This window comes from Ctenopharyngodon idella, chromosome 6 (assembly GCF_019924925.1).
Source record: "Ctenopharyngodon idella isolate HZGC_01 chromosome 6, HZGC01, whole genome shotgun sequence".
NCBI lineage: Eukaryota > Metazoa > Chordata > Actinopteri > Cypriniformes > Xenocyprididae > Ctenopharyngodon > Ctenopharyngodon idella.
This window is the reverse complement of record NC_067225.1, coordinates 2664780-2683391: the sequence shown is the minus strand read 5'-3', so window position 1 is coordinate 2683391 and position 18612 is coordinate 2664780. Positions and strand designations below refer to the sequence as shown.

The window sequence follows — 18612 nt, the reverse complement described above, 5'->3', positions numbered from 1 at the left end:
AAGCACACAGACAGGTTTATTAGGCTGCTGTCACTTTAAGAGCTAATGCACAGATCAAATATATTGTTACACGTGCACTTTCTTAATTGTTTAGTCCACTTAAGACATAACTGACTGTTTTGTGAATACTCACCAAGACGGACATTTTGACAATTTTGTGTGTGTTTGGCCATATATGCTGTGGAATTCAGGATCACTTGCTGTCTGAGAGGTGGCTTTCTGTGCGTGTGAATACTTATCACATTTAATAAAATTAAGCATGTCACATGTATTTAACAGTCATGTGCCCAATCTACTCTTTGCTGTCTGCGGTGACCTAAAACTTGGACTTTTTGTAATCTTTATCAAGTATTCAGTATTAAAATCATGAAGTTATTGCAAGCCATTGCGATATGCACATTGCGACATGTACATTTGATAATTTCGATTTATCATGCAGCCCTGTTTATACTGATTTAGATGAGATTGGGATCATTGTAGATTTTACTAAGATGTCTATATAGTCTGGGCATGAGCTTTGCAGAAGGGCATGAAACCGATTGAGATAAAAACGACTTGCATATGTGATAAGATGACAAAGTTATGTATAAAATTAGTGTCTGTTCTGCACAATTCTTTATTGATTTAATCCTCTTTTAATGATCGGTGGATCCAGCATTAAATGCAGTGTTGAGAAGAAAAATGAAATGCTTTGATCACAGTCATTCATATCCTGGTGAGATTATGGGTTGTAGAACAGTAGATAATTTGCTTGGTAATTTTTATTGCAGTTGTGTGAGGAAAAACACTGACATTTTTTATTTATTTTTTTTGGATGTGATTGAAATCATTGGGTGTAATGCATTACACCCAACACTGGCTCTCTAGTTTGTTGTAGGTCATTAAATTGTTATGCTGCCTCAGAATTCTGTCCAAAATCAGTTTTGTGTGCCAACGTTGCTTCACTGCCTTATCAGACAATGACTTTGCAGACAGCAAGTCAGCTGCCTAAGTTTTCGGATTGCAGCCAATGGCAGTTCAAACAGTGTGTGTGTATGTGTGTGTGAATATCTGTGGTAAAGACGGGTCTCTCAAACACACTCTTGACTTCTGTCATAATTGCTCTGCGAACGTGCGTGTCGCTCTTATGATAACGTGTGTGTATCATGCTGTTTAGTGGGCCAATAACTGCAGATGGAGGCAGTGTGTGTGTGTGTCTGTCGGATGAATGGATTTTCAATTGCTCTGCTCTTAGCAGAAAAGGCTTGTAATAGTTTGTGGCCCTCCATCAGGCGAGGTCAAACCCCTCAGCGGCGGCGAGCCGCAGCCAAACACGTGTGTGTGATTATTACAATCACTGGCACTGCCGCCAGCGTACGAGATGTGTGTTCTGACCGCCTCTGTGAAACATGAAGTACACTAGAACACAATGAATATAATGATAATTGTGTCAAATAGTAGTCGTATGACCTCATCACGCTGAATATTTAAAGTCAATATGAACTCAAAATTGACCTTATTTGCTTTTTAATACACATTTCTGCTCGATTCTTCAGTGCACATTAATACCAAAGAATAACATGCAAAAACCTTTTCACCTTCCAGTCAATTCCCGATGGATAAAATCCAGAGAGACGTGGCCACATGAAAAGATGCACAACTATGTAAATGAAGCTGAATGAAATCAGCTAGTGGTTTTAGATGCTTGATGCCACATTGACAAACACCATTGGTTCTGGTGTGTCATGTGACCTGAGCTCGACTGCAAGTTTGAAAGTGCTGAACCATGAATGAGATTTGATGGTGTTAAATAGTGAATCTGTTTAACTAATGTATTGAGCTGCATGATTTGGGGAAAAATCCAATTGCTATTTTTCTGTTAAAAATAATTTAAAAAATAATTGAAAGTGCATTTTTTTAATGCAAGTTTGCTGCGTTTGTTTGTTTGTAGGGCGGCAATTTTTGTTTTGTGATTTTTATATATCAATATGACTAAAATAATAAGTATTATTATATTTTTTATGAGGATTTTCATTACTAAATAAAATATGAAACAAAACTCTTGTAATATTTTGTAATAATAAAAGAAAAAAGTATATAATAAAAATAAGAAATAATATAATAGCACTGGATCATGAATGAACACTGGATTCACTCTAAAACGTGTTGCATATATTTATTTAATTAAATCGCAGCTTTTGTGGTTTGATGATCGCACTGAGCCATATTGCAATTACAGTTTTATTTCGATTAATCATCCAGCTCTACTAATGCATATGTTTGGTTGGGCTCACGCTGAATTAGTGTCCCAAATTTCAGTAGAGGTTTTTCCCTTCTTCTTTTCTTGTTTCCCTATCTGTCCATTGGGAACAGTGCTTTCCTGATGCCTAATGTTTCTCAGGAGAGGAAGAAACATCGATCATAATAACTAAACTACTGAGAGATAGTGGAAAAGAAGCGTTTGTGCTGTGTTCATATAAAAAAAAAGAAACTGAGTTCAGAGGGCCTGTAAACAGCCTGAGGAGAGAGACCTTCTCCTTCTGAGCGGGAACGTGTCTCTCTCTCCCAGAGGACAAGGAGAATGAATGTGTGGTGCTTTTGGGAATGGCATGAGATATAGACTGCTAAAACATGCTAACAGACATTTCACAGCAAGTAAATGAAGATGTCTCTCTCTGTCTCTGTGTCTGTATTGTGTCTGTATAATGAAGTGAGACAGGTCATCTGCTCTTCTGGAGTGTGTGGGTGAGATGGAGGAGTGTTATACATGCAACCATCTGCTGTTCAACTGCACATGCTATAGGGGACATGTGGGACTTCGTCCCTCTTTTGTATGTATGTTGTAATGTTTTGACGCAGGGATTCCTTTTTTTTTTTTTTTTTGTCAGCCGAAGCCCTTTGAGCTAAAATATTTATTTGAAGCCCCCTGAGATTTAAAGTTAATATTTCAATAATTTATCAACACATTCACATGTTCACAGTTCTTCTCTGATGTTTTTTAATGGTCACATGACTTGCAGCTAAACAAATAATGTTCCCATGATTTATTCTGGGTGTTTTTATTTAAAAATTATTTCTTTATTGTAATATTTAATTTTTATGAATTAATTGCTAGATTTTCAATTTCACAAACCCCCCAGGGGTTTGTGAACTCCAGTTTGGGAAACCTTGTTCATACAAAAATAAAAACTACAACTACTACTATTGTTTTTGTTATTATTAATAATACAAATATTAAACAAAAGAATTTTATATTGTAATATTTTGTAATATTCCATATATTGTGATATTATAATATTTCACTGTAATATACTGTGTGTGAAAATATGCAAGAAAAATTTATATTTTACCGTACAGCTGTCTTGGATTTCTTTTTGAAACATTAAATCTTAAATTTTCTCTTTTGTCAATAACAGCTGCTTCTCAGTTTAAGATGGTTTGTGAATTTACATTTTCAAATGCATGTAATAAGTGACCCAAACATCAGAGATGAGTTTGTGTGGAAATACAAATAAGAATTTTGTGCTGTCAACCTTCAAAACCGACAAAAAAACACTATTAAAGCATCATAACAGTCATCAATCTGATTCATGCATTCTATTCATAAGTCTTCTGGACTCGTATGATGCTTTGTGTGAGAAACCAGACACAATTTAAGTCATTATTCACTCATATATGACTCAGAAGGAAGACTTCTGGTCTACTGTTATGCTACTGATGTTATTTTGATCATAACAGTCGCTGGTCACTGTATCCTTTCAGTAAATGCAAAAACAGCAGTCTGAACATCTCGTTTTGTTTTCTGTAGAAGAAAATCAAACAGGTTTGGAACGGCATGAGGGTAAGGAAATGATGACAGGATTTAATTTTTGGATGAACTAGTATCCTTTTAATCTTTTGTATGTGTGTGCTGATGCCAGAAATAAGCATGTCCTCATTTAGGCTGTTAATTAGCTAATAGAAACTGTTGCCAGGAGACGGATGTCTTATTAGGAAAGTGCTATGAATTCCCAGAGGACACAAAATAACACTGTGTCTCTCTTGTATCATATTTATATACCTGCATTTGTTATCAGTGCGATAATCACAAAATGACCAAGTATCTTCTGATTAACCAGTGTTTGGTCACAAGACTGTGTGTGTGTGTGTGTGTGTGTCTGTATTTTCATCAGTAATTGCTCTGTCACTCATCTGCGTGTTCTGCTGTGTAATTGTTGCGGATCAATCTCAGTGTGTATTAGCTGTGATCTTCGCGCTGTACTCCAGCTAATCATTTTGATTGATCTGTTCATTGGCTCTGTTCTGCAGCGATCAGCGCTTAACGCTTCAGGAAGGGTTACCATAGCAACCTGTTGCATTAGAGACACACACACATACTGCACACCTGTCCCCAAACACACACATTACTTGATCATTTGCAGTTAGTGGAGTGAGATATAAGAGAGATCAGCTCTGCTCATCACTGTACGCTACCTACATAGACAGCATCCTAACTGAGATAGAACAACATAAATGACTCACACATGAAGCACATGAGAGAATTCAATCACTATTGATTTGCACTATTGATGTCTCTATTGATTTGCATCAGGAGCACATCTCTGATGTCTTAAAATGCTGCCTACATAGGGAGTTTCTTGGTTTTGAAACAGAGCAAATGGCTCCATTGCTATATGATTTGCCAAATATTGCCAATATTTAGTCTTATTTTTCATATTTAGTTTACTTTTAATAACAGCACTTTAACAAATATTACTCATTTCATTTTTTATTTTATATTTTATTTTTTTTATTTTATTGATAAGGAACATGTGTTTTTGTTAGTCTGTGATAGTGGAGCAACTGCAGTCGGTGGTGAGAATTGACACTACTGATTTTCAATATTCTTATTAATTTGCATCAGGATCACAACTATGATGTATTAAAAATGTTTCTTAAAATGCTGCTCATTAGGTCTCAGAACAGAGCAAATGGCTCCATCACTATAGGTATGATTTGCCGGTTATTGCCAATATTAATGTTCCTATTTAGTTTTACTTTTAATAACAGCACTTTAACCAATGTTACCTTGTATTTTATTATTTTATTTTATTTTAAATTTTATTTATTTTTATTTTAAATTTTATTTAATTTAATATTTTATATTATATTTTAATTTTGTTTTGTTTTTTTGTTTTTTTTTATTTTAGAGCATGATTGTAAATGATTTGCTGTATTTTTGTTAGTTTGTGACAGTGGAAAGATTTGAGGAATGCTGAGAGAGGAAATGTGCCGACCACCTGTGGAAGTAAATTAACATCTTCCTGTATGTTATGAGCCAGTGCCGTCTCCGTTCTGTCCTTGTGTGTGTGTGTGTGTGTGTGTTTGTGTGTGTGTGTGTGTGTGTGTGTGTGTGTGTGTGTGTGTGTGTGTGTGTGTGTGTGTGTGTGTGTGTGTGTGTGTGTGAGAGATTGGCTGTCCTGGCCTCTGAAACCTTTGATCAGATCTCTGCCACGACTTAAAGACATTTTATGTGCCAGCGGTTTTCACTGGCAGACACTCCTTTTCCCAGAACATAACGTTCCCATGATTCAGTTCTATTGTTTGATCAGAACAGTTTATTTACGTCACCTCCCTTACAGAAATGTGCTGTGGTGATTATCACATGGTAACACTTTGAAATATAATCCATAGAATCAATTATAAAAATAGTTCAAATGAATTTCATTATTATTTTGTTGTGTCTGTTCTCTTATTTTATTGTATATTAAACTTTGTTTACATTCGGTTTGCACATTGTTTGAAGAAAATCATTGCACAAAATCCATTAATACATAAATCTAACTAATAATCAGTGGCTTGATTGCCTTCATTTACTCAACTTCAACATTTACATGGTGCTGAAAGGCACTCCAAATAATTCCATGGTATTACCATGGTACCATATTAATTGTAGATGTGATTTTGACATTGTCTCTAAAGATTTGAAAATGGTCAGATGGTCAAAATGATTGTAATAACCAAGTTTGTTTACTTGACTTGAGATTTAATTCATCATCTAATTATATCATCTAATTAGTCTGCCAATGTTTAATTTGATAATTGACCCTTCGCTGGGAGTTTGATATTTATTTATTGTTTTATTGTATTTATTGTTTACATTTCTTTAAAAATGACAAAATTTGAGACTGTTTCATATCAAAAGTAACCTGCTCTGCCTTGTCTGTCGACGCGTTGTCAGCTTCCTCTCCACGTTGTTTTTTTTCACTGCGTGAGAACATGGCTTGTCGGACATAGCAACAGTAACTAAAGGGGGCGGGTCTTTGCGAACGGTCAATTGCAGCCATGAGACACAGAGACACACAGACACGGAACCTTTCTGCCTTCATTGAGATGTTGTTCACTTCCTGTTTGACCCCAAGAACTTCCTTCCAGACGCCCCTAGAGCGCCATTAATTACTCTCTCTCTCTCTCTGACACACACACACTCTTTCATACACACACACTCACTCACACACACACACACAGAAACACACACACACGGCTGTTGACACAAACCGATCGATACACACTTCACTCTTAATTGGCGGCGCTGACGTTGGCTTGCGGTCGGCTCTGATGAACCTTTAAACAGTCTCGCTGTGAGTTCACTCACTGTGCACCGGATTCAGTTTCAACACACACGCCGCGTCCAGGGGTCGATGCCCCTGGTGTTACTGTGGCAACAGGCCAGACCGCAGCTGCAGCATCTGTTTCCCACCTGGTTGCCTGGCGACCACCCAGCTGTCAGCACACCATTGCCACATGCCACAGCTGAGTGTGTGTGAGTGTGTCTTGTCGCTCTGCACATTACTGTACACTCACAATGTTACTGAGATGGTTTGTGTTTCCTTTACAGGGTTTGACTGCGAATCAATTCAATTCACTATTGGCATTTAGATACAAATCTTTTTTGATACTGTACTTTGCTACACTTTTAAAGTGCTTTATAAATAAGTTTATATTTGAATTAGATTAACAATGAATCATTTAGATATTTTTAAACATGCAAAAAAAAAAACTCCCTCTTCCTCTGGTGGTTTTGTTGAATTTAAGAGGAACAGGCTGGACAGATTTATAACTTTTGGCAGGCTGACTGAAGACAGACAGTGTGTGAGATGACAGGGTTCGGCTCCAGCATTGTTTTTGACTCTTAAAGCAGCTCCAGCTCTTTGAGATGTTGAGTAGATTTGTGTGGGTGGACGCTGCAGTAATATCCGGAGACAGGAAGTGGAATATGTCATTGTTTAATTACGTCTGGCTTCCTTAAACACTCATTTTAGGCATCAGTGCTTTGGTAATCGCCTGCTTCTCCCTCAGGAAGACCAGTCCTCTAGTGACTACAGATTAAACTTACACACTGTAGCAAAGTTAAAGGCTCAGGGAAGGAGGAGGCTGGAACTGGCGAACGTTTAACGCAAAAATGTAATATAAAAATAAAAAAATAAAATAAATAACAAAACGAAAGTAAAGCAGCAGCCCCTCACGAATGACTGCCGCATATAAACATAATAAAACAACAACATAAAGTCCAGGCCTGGTCCTCTCTTGTTCTTCGCTGTTGTCACTCCTTTATCCTTCCGGAGCTCTTCTGTGAGACCAGAGGCCTAGAGACACTCATTGGCACACGCGCCACTGGCCTCCCATGGCTCTCAGCCACATATACTCAGACACACACACTCACATAGCAACCTTACACATACACATGTTTGTTTTGCTGTCTTAGTGAGGACATTGCATTGACTTCCATTGATTTTTATATCAGGTCAATGATATTTTCTATCACATAACCCAACCCCTTCTCCTAAACTTACCCATCACAGAAACATGTGCAAAACATTATTATTATTTAAATAAAAACTTTTGGCTGATTTATAAGCCTTTTTAACTAGTGAGGACCAGTCAAATGTCCTCTCTAGTGGGTTGTCAAAGTATTTCACAATATAAGTGAGGACATTTGGTTCTCACAAGTATAGCCAAAACAAGTACACACTCACACACACACTTAAACACACCATAGACTGATGTTTTTAATAACACAAACACAAATATTTAAAGAGAACTTTTGGAATTAATAAACTCAATTATTTATTTAGTTATTTTGATGACTATAACACAAACACAAACCTTTAAAGAAAAATGTTATAATTATAAAAAACATTTTATTTATTTATACATACATTCATATATATACTATTGTTTTTATGAAAGTAATTGACAAACACAAACTTTGAAAGAGAACTTTTATTTTTTATCCAAAAATTTCCAAAATCAGCTTGTCAGATTTAGCATGTTACTGTCATTATTTGTTTATTATTTGTTGTTGTTATGTTGTTGTTGTTATTATTATAAATTATTTTAAATTTATTATTATTATTATTATTATTATTATTTGTTATAATACAAAACCTACCCCTAAACTTTATAAAACATTTACTTATTTGAAATATGTTTACATTTGAGAAAATGCAAAAGGGATGCTTTTGACATGTAATTCATTTCAGGAAACAATTTTGTCCACAAAGTAATAGCAATAGCTAAATGAACACACAATCTTGTGGACCAACAGTTCACACTATATTTGACTCCACTTTCACATAACTGTACTTACTCACTCACACACTCTCTCTCTCTCTCTCTCTCTCTCTCTCTCTCTCTCGCACACACACACACACATACACACACACGCACACTGGTGTGTTTTTCATGCAGCAGCACTGGACTGTGTAAACATTCAGATTTTGGTTTTGTGTATTTTTGTTCCTGTTTTAGTCTGATTAATATTTCACGAGTTTATGTACAGTTGAACATGTATTTTAAATTTAGTCAGCACATGTTTAAAGTTAAATGCATGATGTCTGCAGTCGCCCCTCCTCATCCATCGCTGCATGCGCTGCTGAAACATGAAACAGCATCAGCTTCATCAAAGTGTGACCAGAAGGAGTGAGATCAGCACCGCTGGATGGCCTTCATCAAACCAGTGGAAGATGTACAGCATGTTCTGAATGTGAGCTGACATACAACCTTGACTTAAAAATGGCAAGCATGCTCACAAATCTGCAGCAATTAGTATCACCACACCAACATCAAATCGAGTCAAGACCTCATGTGCTCTGAAACTGACTTTAGTTCACCAGCACTGACTTTTAGCATGAAGTCTTGTGCACTTTGCAGATTTTTGAGACTCAGGCCCACAGTTTGCCATTGCATGAGGTGCATTTAGAGGTGCGTTCATCTGAAATAGATGAATATTTAATTTTGTGATCCCCACCAGGGTTCAGACTGGCACAAAGAGTTGCACCAGATTAAGAACCTTCTCTTCTCGTGTACTTTTTGTTTGAACTCTGAAATCTATTACCTGTGTGACTGTCAGGGTCACTTTAACCTGCAGTCTAAACACGCGACACCAGCTGTAATAATGCTGCCTTTACCTGCTATCAGAAATGTCCTACTTCCCACTTCTGAAGTCATAATTACATAATTATGAGCTCGCTGCATTCAAGTGCTTTGTTGTCAGAAAGAAAGAGGTCACCAGGTTTATTCATTGACAACCAAATAAACATTCACCACGCTATCTACAGGTGCTGGTCATATAATTAGAATATCATCAAAAAGTTGATTTATTTCACTAATTCCATTCAAAAAGTGAAACTTGTATATTATATTCATTCATTACACACAGACTGATATATTTCAAATGTTTATTTCTTTTAATTTTGATGATTATAACTGACAACTAAGGAAAATCCCAAATTCAGTATCTCAGAAAATTAGAATATTGTGAAAAGGTTCAATATTAAAGACACCTGGTGCCACACTCTAATCAGCTAATTAACTCAAAACACCTGCAAAGGCCTTTAAATGGTCTCTCAGTCTAGTTCTGTAGGCTACACAATCATGGGGAAGACTGCTGACTTGACAGTTGTCCAAAAGACGACCATTGACACCTTGCACAAGGAGGGCAAGACACAAAAGGTCATTGCAAAAGAGGCTGGCTGTTCACAGAGCTCTGTGTCAAAGCACATTAATAGAGAGGCGAAGGGAAGGAAAAGATGTGGTAGAAAAAAGTGTATAAGCAATAGGGATAACCGCACCCTGGAGAGGATTGTGAAACAAAACCCATTCAAAAATGTGGGGGAGATTCACAAAGAGTGGACTGCAGCTGGAGTCAGTGCTTCAAGAACCACTACGCACAGACGTATGAAAGACATGGGTTTCAGCTGTCGCATTCCTTGTATCAAGCCACTCTTGAACAACAGAAGCGTCTCGCCTGGGCTAAAGACAAAAAGGACTGGACTGCTGCTGAGTGGTCCAAAGTTATGTTCTCTGATGAAAGTAAATTTTGCATTTCCTTTGGAAATCAGGGTCCCAGAGTCTGGAGGAAGAGAGGAGAGGCACACAATCCACGTTGCTTGAGGTCCAGTGTAAAGTTTCCACAGTCAGTGATGGTTTGGGGTGCCATGTCATCTGCTGGTGTTGGTCCACTGTGTTTTCTGAGGTCCAAGGTCAACGCAGCCGTATACCAGGAAGTTTTAGAGCACTTCATGCTTCCTGTTGCTGACCAACTTTATGGAGATGCAGATTTCATTTTCCAACAGGACTTGGCACCTGCACACAGTGCCAAAGCTACCAATACCTGGTTTAAGGACCATGGTATTCCTGTTCTTAATTGGCCAGCAAACTTGCCTGACCTTAACCCCATAGAAAATCTATGGGGTATTGTGAAGAGAAAGATGCAATATGCCAGACCCAACAATGCAGAAGAGCTGAAGGCCACTATCAGAGCAACCTGGGCTCTTATAACACCTGAGCAATGCCACAGACTGATCGACTCCATGCCACGCCGCATTGCTGCAGTAATTCAGGCAAAAGGAGCCCCAAATAAGTATTGAGTGCTGTACATGCTCATACTTTTCATGTTCATACTTTTCAGTTGGCCAAGATTTCTAAAAATCCTTTCTTTGTATTGGTCTTAAGTAATATTCTAATTTTCTGAGATACTGAATTTGGGATTTTCCTTAGTTGTCAGTTATAATCATCAAAATTAAAAGAAATAAACATTTGAAATATATCAGTCTGTGTGTAATGAATGAATATAATATACAAGTTTCACTTTTTGAATGGAATTAGTGAAATAAATCAACTTTTTGATGATATTCTAATTATATGACCAGCACCTGTAGATTTTGATTTTCGGTACGAATACACTATTTTTGCTGTGTATAAAACATACAGTATGCTTCAAATGATTATTCATATATGTAAATATGCACTACTTCAACTTCAAGACAAGCTGATGGAGCTGTTGTGGAAAGAAACTAATAAATAATTCCAGTCACAGAGATCGTTCTCGGTAACACTTTAGTTCAATAGTCAACTTTAGACATTCTACTAAACATAAGTAACTTTACAACTACATGTCAACTAGCAGTCATTAGAGTATTAGTAGACTGACTGCTTAACATCTGCTAACACTTTATTTTGATGCTCCCCAACAGACATTCTACTGTCCATAAGTAACTTTGCAAGTTCATGTCAGCATATTCTGCTAACCCGAACCCTAATCTAACAGTCTACTAATACTCTACTGAGAGTTAGTTGACATGTAGTTGCAAATTAATGAGATTTAGTTGACATGTAGTTGCAAAGTTACTTATACTTAGTGGAATATCTAAAGTGGACTATCAAAATAGTGTAACCCTTATTCTCCCCTCCGCCATATATAAAGTTTATGGCCTGCCCAACTGGGGTATCACATTTATCTCTGAGTTTCCCAGTAGTAAATATGACTCGAGTGGGAGTTCGTCCAATTTCCGAAAGACACTGACCTTTGTGTGTACCCATGTTATTTTACTATCATTGATATACCATTATAGTTTAATATGTTGAATAAGATTTTAATTGTAGTTAAAGTTTTAGTAATTTTGTTTTTGTGTATTTTTTTTAACACTTTACCATAAGGTTCTATTTGTTAACATTAGTTAACTGCATTGTATAGTTAACTTTTATTAATAATAAAATTTTATAATGTCTTGTTCTTAAGTTTATTTTTTAGTTTTACTTAAATTAAACGAAAATGAGAAATGTTTCCTTAATTGGCAACTAGCTGAAATAAAATAAATTTAAGTTTTTATTTTGGTTAATGTTTGTTTTGTTTCAAGTATTTATTATTATTATTAGTCATTGTTTTAGTTTTAGTTAATGATAATAATGAAGAGCAGATACTTTTGTTTCTCATCCTGTATTGTATTTATTTTACTTTACTAGTCCTGGTAAGCACAGATACATCAGTGTCACATCTATTAAAGTGAGCGTCATGTGGAAAGCATCAGATTCTCTTTTAGGCAACATGTGTGATAAACATATGAAACTTGTCACACTGCAGATTCACATGCATTTAAATTCATAAATGTTGCAAGTTTAATATGCACCAGATACATTTTTGAGACATTTTGCAGATGTATAAACACTTAAAGTGCAAATATTGATTCGACATCTCAGCAATTCTACTAACAGGACTTCCATGCAGTTTTTGAATTGGTAACACTTTATTTTAAGGTGACATAGTTACAAGTTCTTACTATAGTAATAACAGTAAATTATGCATAATTGCAATCATCTAACCTTAAACCAAACCGTAACCCTGTAGTAACATGTTTAGTTACAAACTGTATGTTACTCATGATTAATTTGTGTAATTACTCTTTAAAATAAAGGATAACCAAATTCAAATATTGATTACATCTCAACTAACTGGACTTCCATGCCTTTTTTATTTTTTTTTTGCCAATAAAGACATCTTGATATATTGTTCAAATCATTCCTTTTGAATTTACTCGATTTTGTTGTATTTATTGTGAATTGATCACCGTCATTTCCTTGTGCCGTTTGTTGCAGCATGATCCCAGGTGGCTTTATTTTAATATTTTCCTTGCATTGGGCCTGTAATGGCAATAAAACTCAATTTGATATGTGTATTGCTCATTCATGTGTGCTCAGTGTGTGTGTAAGTGATTTTATGTGGTTTGAGATGAAATGTTGGTATATTAACAGGCTCAGATACTCTATCCTCATATGCTGTTCGCTGAAGCACACGAGCGCGTCGCAGGAGAGCGATTACTGCGTCACAGTCAGATGCTGCTCAGTTAATGGTGCATGTTTATTGAGAGCAATAGAAGTGATGGATGTGTTCAACATGCAAGAACAGCACGTTTCCCCTCACCCTATCATATTTACATAAGTAATATATACTTCCACTGGGTCTCGTTACATTCATACTCATATATGCTCACTTTATCTGAATGAAAAGTCTGTCATCATTCACCCTCCTGTCCTTTAAAATCTATATGCAGATGTTTGTTCTGCTGAGATTTGTAGTGAATAGTGACTTAAATTTGCTTCTGTACTTCATATGTACACTACTGTTCAAAAGTTTGGGTTTGGTAAGATTTTTTTTTTAGTCCTTTATGATCACCAAGGCTGCATTTATTTGAGCAAAAATATGGAAATATTATTACAATCTAAAATAGCTGTTTTCTATGTGAATATATTGTGAAATGTAATTTATTCCTGTGATCAAATCTGAATTTTCAGCATTATTTCAGCAGTTGACACTAGAACTGTCACTTTTTGCTAAATGTTTTTTCTTTCTCGTAACTATTTGATTAGTTCGCATGGAGTTTGAGTAAATCATAATGATTAATAAAGAAAATACTTAATGACATTGATTTCAGATGGCCTTTGTGAACAGATAAGAATTTGTTAAAGTTTAGTTTGGTGTTTTTTAAGCACAGTGATTGGATTGTGTGTGATTTGGTGCAATATAAGCCTGTATAAATGTGCCATTCGTGTCAGTGTAACAGTTGCGTCTGTCTTCACTGTATGATTCAATTAACGGCTAATGTATCTAATCCTCTTGTAGTCATACGGAGAGATTGATGCTGAATTGAGGGATTTGATCCAGGCAGTGTAGGGATGGAAACGCTCTCATCCTCTCTCCGATTCTCTCCTGAGAGACGCAGACAGAGATGATTATATTCGTGGCGATTAGCGCACGCTTTTGTTGTCCTGACGGTCTGATGTCATTATTGTAATGATGTTTGTGTTTTCACATGATGAAAGCATTTGGCCTTGTGTCATGTGTTTCTGTGTGTGAGATGATTACGCTCATGTTATGAGATATTAATGAGATGTTGATGCTCTTGTTTTGTCAGATTCTGATTAATTCGGTGAGTCCGTCCAGACCGGCGCTGGTGTACGAGAATGTCCCGGTGAGCGAGGGCAGTCCAGTGCTACGGGACATGCTGTTCAGCCCCGACCTCCAGTTCATCTACACGCTCACCGACAAAAAGGTGAGCACACACTTTTACAGACTACATAATGCTGATTGTAATTAAAAATTACCTGGACAGGATTATTTTCAGTACGGTGTTGCAATGAGAATTTGGTGTCAAAATGTGCTTAATTGCCATGAAAATGTCAAATTTCAAGAAACCTTAATGGTCCTACAAATAGGTTTTGTGTTCATTATGCATAATCCAATCATTACAACTCTGATGGTTCTGCACAAAGCTTTTACAAAAGTGATGTTCATGCAACCAAAAGAACAGCTTGTAACGACACTTCCCCAACGTCCTAGGTTGTCTATGAAAGCCTGTAGACTGATTTTTATGTGAAGGACTCAGGACGCCTGGAAAATTGAAAGGATGTGATGGTTACACTCCTGATCCTTCTGTTCAATGACACATGAAACATGCTTATACAATGTTCAGGATAATGTAGAAAGAGCCATTCTGTACTGTAATTAGGGGTTAAACGGATCATTATTCATCTGTGATCCGAATGGACCAGGCTCCACGGTTCGGCACACATATGATTCACAAATTAATTTCCAGTTTGACCGCCATAGACTGAAAGTTTATAATTTGCACGTGTTTTGTCTTGCTAGTTTGCACATTCAATAGATTTTATAACATTTCAGTGCTAGAAGAGGCAAAAGAGAATTTACTCGCGCACACAGCCGCACACACCCGAGGCGCGTTTCAGATAGCGAGCAAACTTTGAATTAATTCTGTCGAGTGAATTTTGTGCCACAATTAAACAAACAAATCCAGCATTTTGCAAACAAACTCAATCTGCTTTGCAAAGGGAAAACTCGACTTGCAAACAAACAGAAAGCAATGTGCAAATACAAAGTTCAGTTTAAGCGAGAACACAGATGAGTAACAAATGTATTGTGTTTTACGAATATAAATTAATACAAACCATCCTACAAAAAATTGCATATAACCTGTGAACAAATACCAAACCTATAGCATATAAATGCATACCTGGCTGTCTGTTACGATTGTGAGACACTTGCCTTTTTATGAGATCTCTCGGCTCGATTTTCTCACAAATGTCCAGACAGATTTTCTCACAAATGCAGTTAAGCAACTTCCTCTTCCAAAACAGCAGATGGCGCTATGCTAGGGGATCAATTTAGTGCTAGAGAGCAAATGCAAATCCTGGCAGCGGCAAGTTTGGTATTTGTTCACAGGTTATATGCAATTTGTAGGATGGCTTGTATTTATTTGTGAAATATTTATTTATATTTGTAAAACACAATACATTTGTTACTCCTCTGCGTTCTCGCTCAAACTGGCCTTTGTATTTGCACATTGCTTTCTGTTCGTTTGCGAGTCGAGTTTTCCCTTTGCAAAGCAGATTGAGTTTGTTTGGAAAATGCTGGATTTGTTTGTTTAATTATGGCACAAAATTCACTCCATATAATTCCTCTTTCGCGTGTACTTGCACTTGGATGGACACGTACGCACACAAAATTATGTCAAAATACCAGTATCTGCAAGTATTCTTGTAAAGAGAAAAAGAGAAGAATGTGTATCATTATTTTGGATCCGTGCTATCGGTCTTAAAGTGACAGCAGCCTATAAATACTTGCTGTTGTCTATATTTCATTAATGTTACTCAAACTACAAAACACAGCTTTAACAAAGATTAATCTATATTAAATTTACACTGAACAGTGTTATTTTACATTTAATTATTACATTTCTGTACCTTAAATGAATACTACACTTAGACTTTACTTTATTTGTATTTTTTTAGGCTATATTGTGTTTATCTATGCTTGTAATTTGTTCTTATTCTTTACTGACTGTTCACTTGCCTTTAATAATGTTTTAACGTAGTTAGGCTAGTAGTTTTTGCTGTGGTATCAGAGTACTTAAAGTGTGCTTTAGGTAATAATTGGAAAGCAAAGTTACCCTCACCCCCAAAATATTTTTTTTACTTGCTGATCTGAAAAATTATCCTATCCGTTGCTCAAAAACCGTAATATGATCCGAGCTGTGAGTTTTGTGATCCGTTGAACCACAAACTGTAATGTCAATGTGTCGTGCAAAGAAAAGGGATTAATTCAAACTTCAATTAATTCAATTTATATACTCTATAGTCTCAAATATACTTTATAATCAAACTATCATAACAGTGTCATTTTAATTACCTAATCTGTCGACATGGTGCCGGTGAATCGCAGAGCTGCTGCAAACATATCCACATCGCTATGATCAGATGATTTCTTTACTGCTGTTTTCTCACCGCTGTCATTTTTGTTGTGTGTTTATTTTGTTATTGAGAGGAAAGTTCACAACACACATTTATATATTCTTCTAAACGTCGCTCTCAGCAGCGTGGATGGCGTCAGGATGTTCGTTAACAACATATCGATTTGCTGCAAAGGTATTTCCAACTTTCTTTCTAAGCAAAGAACAAAAAAGAACTTAGCCATGAGTATATTAGGGTCTTGAATCACGTTCAGCCTCTTGTGCGTTACGTATGCACAAACAATAAGTTCTGGCTGCAGTTCACTTAACGGCTACATGTGTCGCTAAAATTCTACATACATCCCCTTTAATGGACCTGAACTAACAATGAACAGTTGAATTATTACTAGCTAACATTAACAAAGATTAATAAATACTCTAAAATGAATTGTTCATTGTTAGTTAATGTTAGTTAATGGGACCTTATTGTAAAGTGTTACCATGTTGATTTTTTTGATGAATTGCATAAAAAACAAATGTTTGATCCCATTATTATAATTACCAAAATTTCCACAGCCTTTCCAAAACACATCCATGTGTCGAAACTTTGCATAGACATTCATGACCTTAAATGAGGAAAAAGTCACAGAAATTCACAAAGAACTAGTTTAACTAATGTTTCAAACACTTTAAATGTGGGTCAAATTGACCCGAACACAAAAGGAGGGTTAAACAGCAAACCTGTTCTACTCTGTTGTGCAGCAATTATATTTCATTCTCATTTGTTTGATGTAGTTTCAATCTTAATGCAATTATGATATAATTGAATCATGGTGCATCAGGATGTTTATTGTATTGTCAGGTGATTGCACTTATTTGATATTTGAAACAGAAATAATAAAATACAAAATGGACATAATTTATGAACTTTTTTTTTTTTTTTAAAACAAGCACTGTTCTAAATGCTTCAGGCTTTTACTCATTGATCTATCAGTCATGTATGTGTGTGTTATGAAGTATAGAGTTATTTTAGTCTCTTACACACATGTAGACCATACAGTGAGAGATCAATGAGATGATGTACATTACAGTGTCATCTGATCTGATTATTGATGTTTTAGTGTTCTCTCTCTCTCTCTCTCTCTCTCTCTCTCTCTCTCTCTCTCTCTCTCTCACACTCTTACACACACACACACACACACATACATACATACATACATAAACACACACACCTCTGTAATGCAGACGTGTGTGTATCTGCTCTATACGTCACATGAGACTCCATTGATTTTCTGTTGAACATACACTTCTGAATCCAGATCAAAACATCACTGCCAGACACATAATCAATAATAATCATCACAAACTCATGATATTATGTAAAGTGTGATGTTTAAAGTTAATCTGCTTTGATATAATACATATTCATGTGTTGCTTTGCTCTTTAATTTTCAGTGTGTGTTTCTCATTCTCTGAATGATTATAGAAATGATGAGCAATGTTTAATGCAGTCATAAAATGTAGGTAAACACACATGCACATGTCCACTTCTAAATCATCCAATCACGTGAGTTTGGGGTGGGACTATCTGTTTGACTGACCAGTGACAGATGGAAGGAGTGGAGAAGCCTATGTAAAAACAGTTTTAAACCACCATTTTAAAGGAAGAATTTACTTTTTTTTTTAATGATTTTGAATTTTGACATTATATGTGAGTGTTTGCGACTACAGTGACATTGTTTGAAGTTTGCAAAGATGAAATTATGGTGTCTACAGTAAGAATATGCCCGCAAAATACAAGAAGTCCTTTATTCCCTGTCTCTTTGTGTTCTGTCGGTTTCTATTTTTCCTGTTCCTTCACTTTTCGGAGGATAATGAAAACGTCTGGCAGAGAGTCTGAGGCGCTGCTCAGCAAAAGCGCAAGCTCCATTTAAAGCCCTGACAGAGTAATTTAGCATTGGCCCCTTGTTCTCCAGCACTTAATTAAAAAGTGTTTGATAGCCTGTCTCTTCTCGCCATCCGCTCCGCTCAGCCCCGGGCGAACCACCGCACGATAGGACACCCTCAGCTC

At 36.3% G+C, this 18612-nt stretch overlaps 1 protein-coding gene across 2 annotated transcripts in view; it reads left to right on the top strand.

Annotated features, from left to right (window-relative positions):
- Positions 1-18612, top strand: part of plxna1b (plexin A1b) — a 137444-nt gene that overhangs the window by 42616 nt on the left and 76216 nt on the right. For both annotated transcript variants that reach the window (XM_051896889.1, XM_051896890.1), the window contains exon 4: positions 14211-14348. In XM_051896889.1, coding sequence (XP_051752849.1) covers positions 14211-14348 — 138 coding nt within the window. The remainder of the gene's footprint in view (positions 1-14210; positions 14349-18612) is intronic.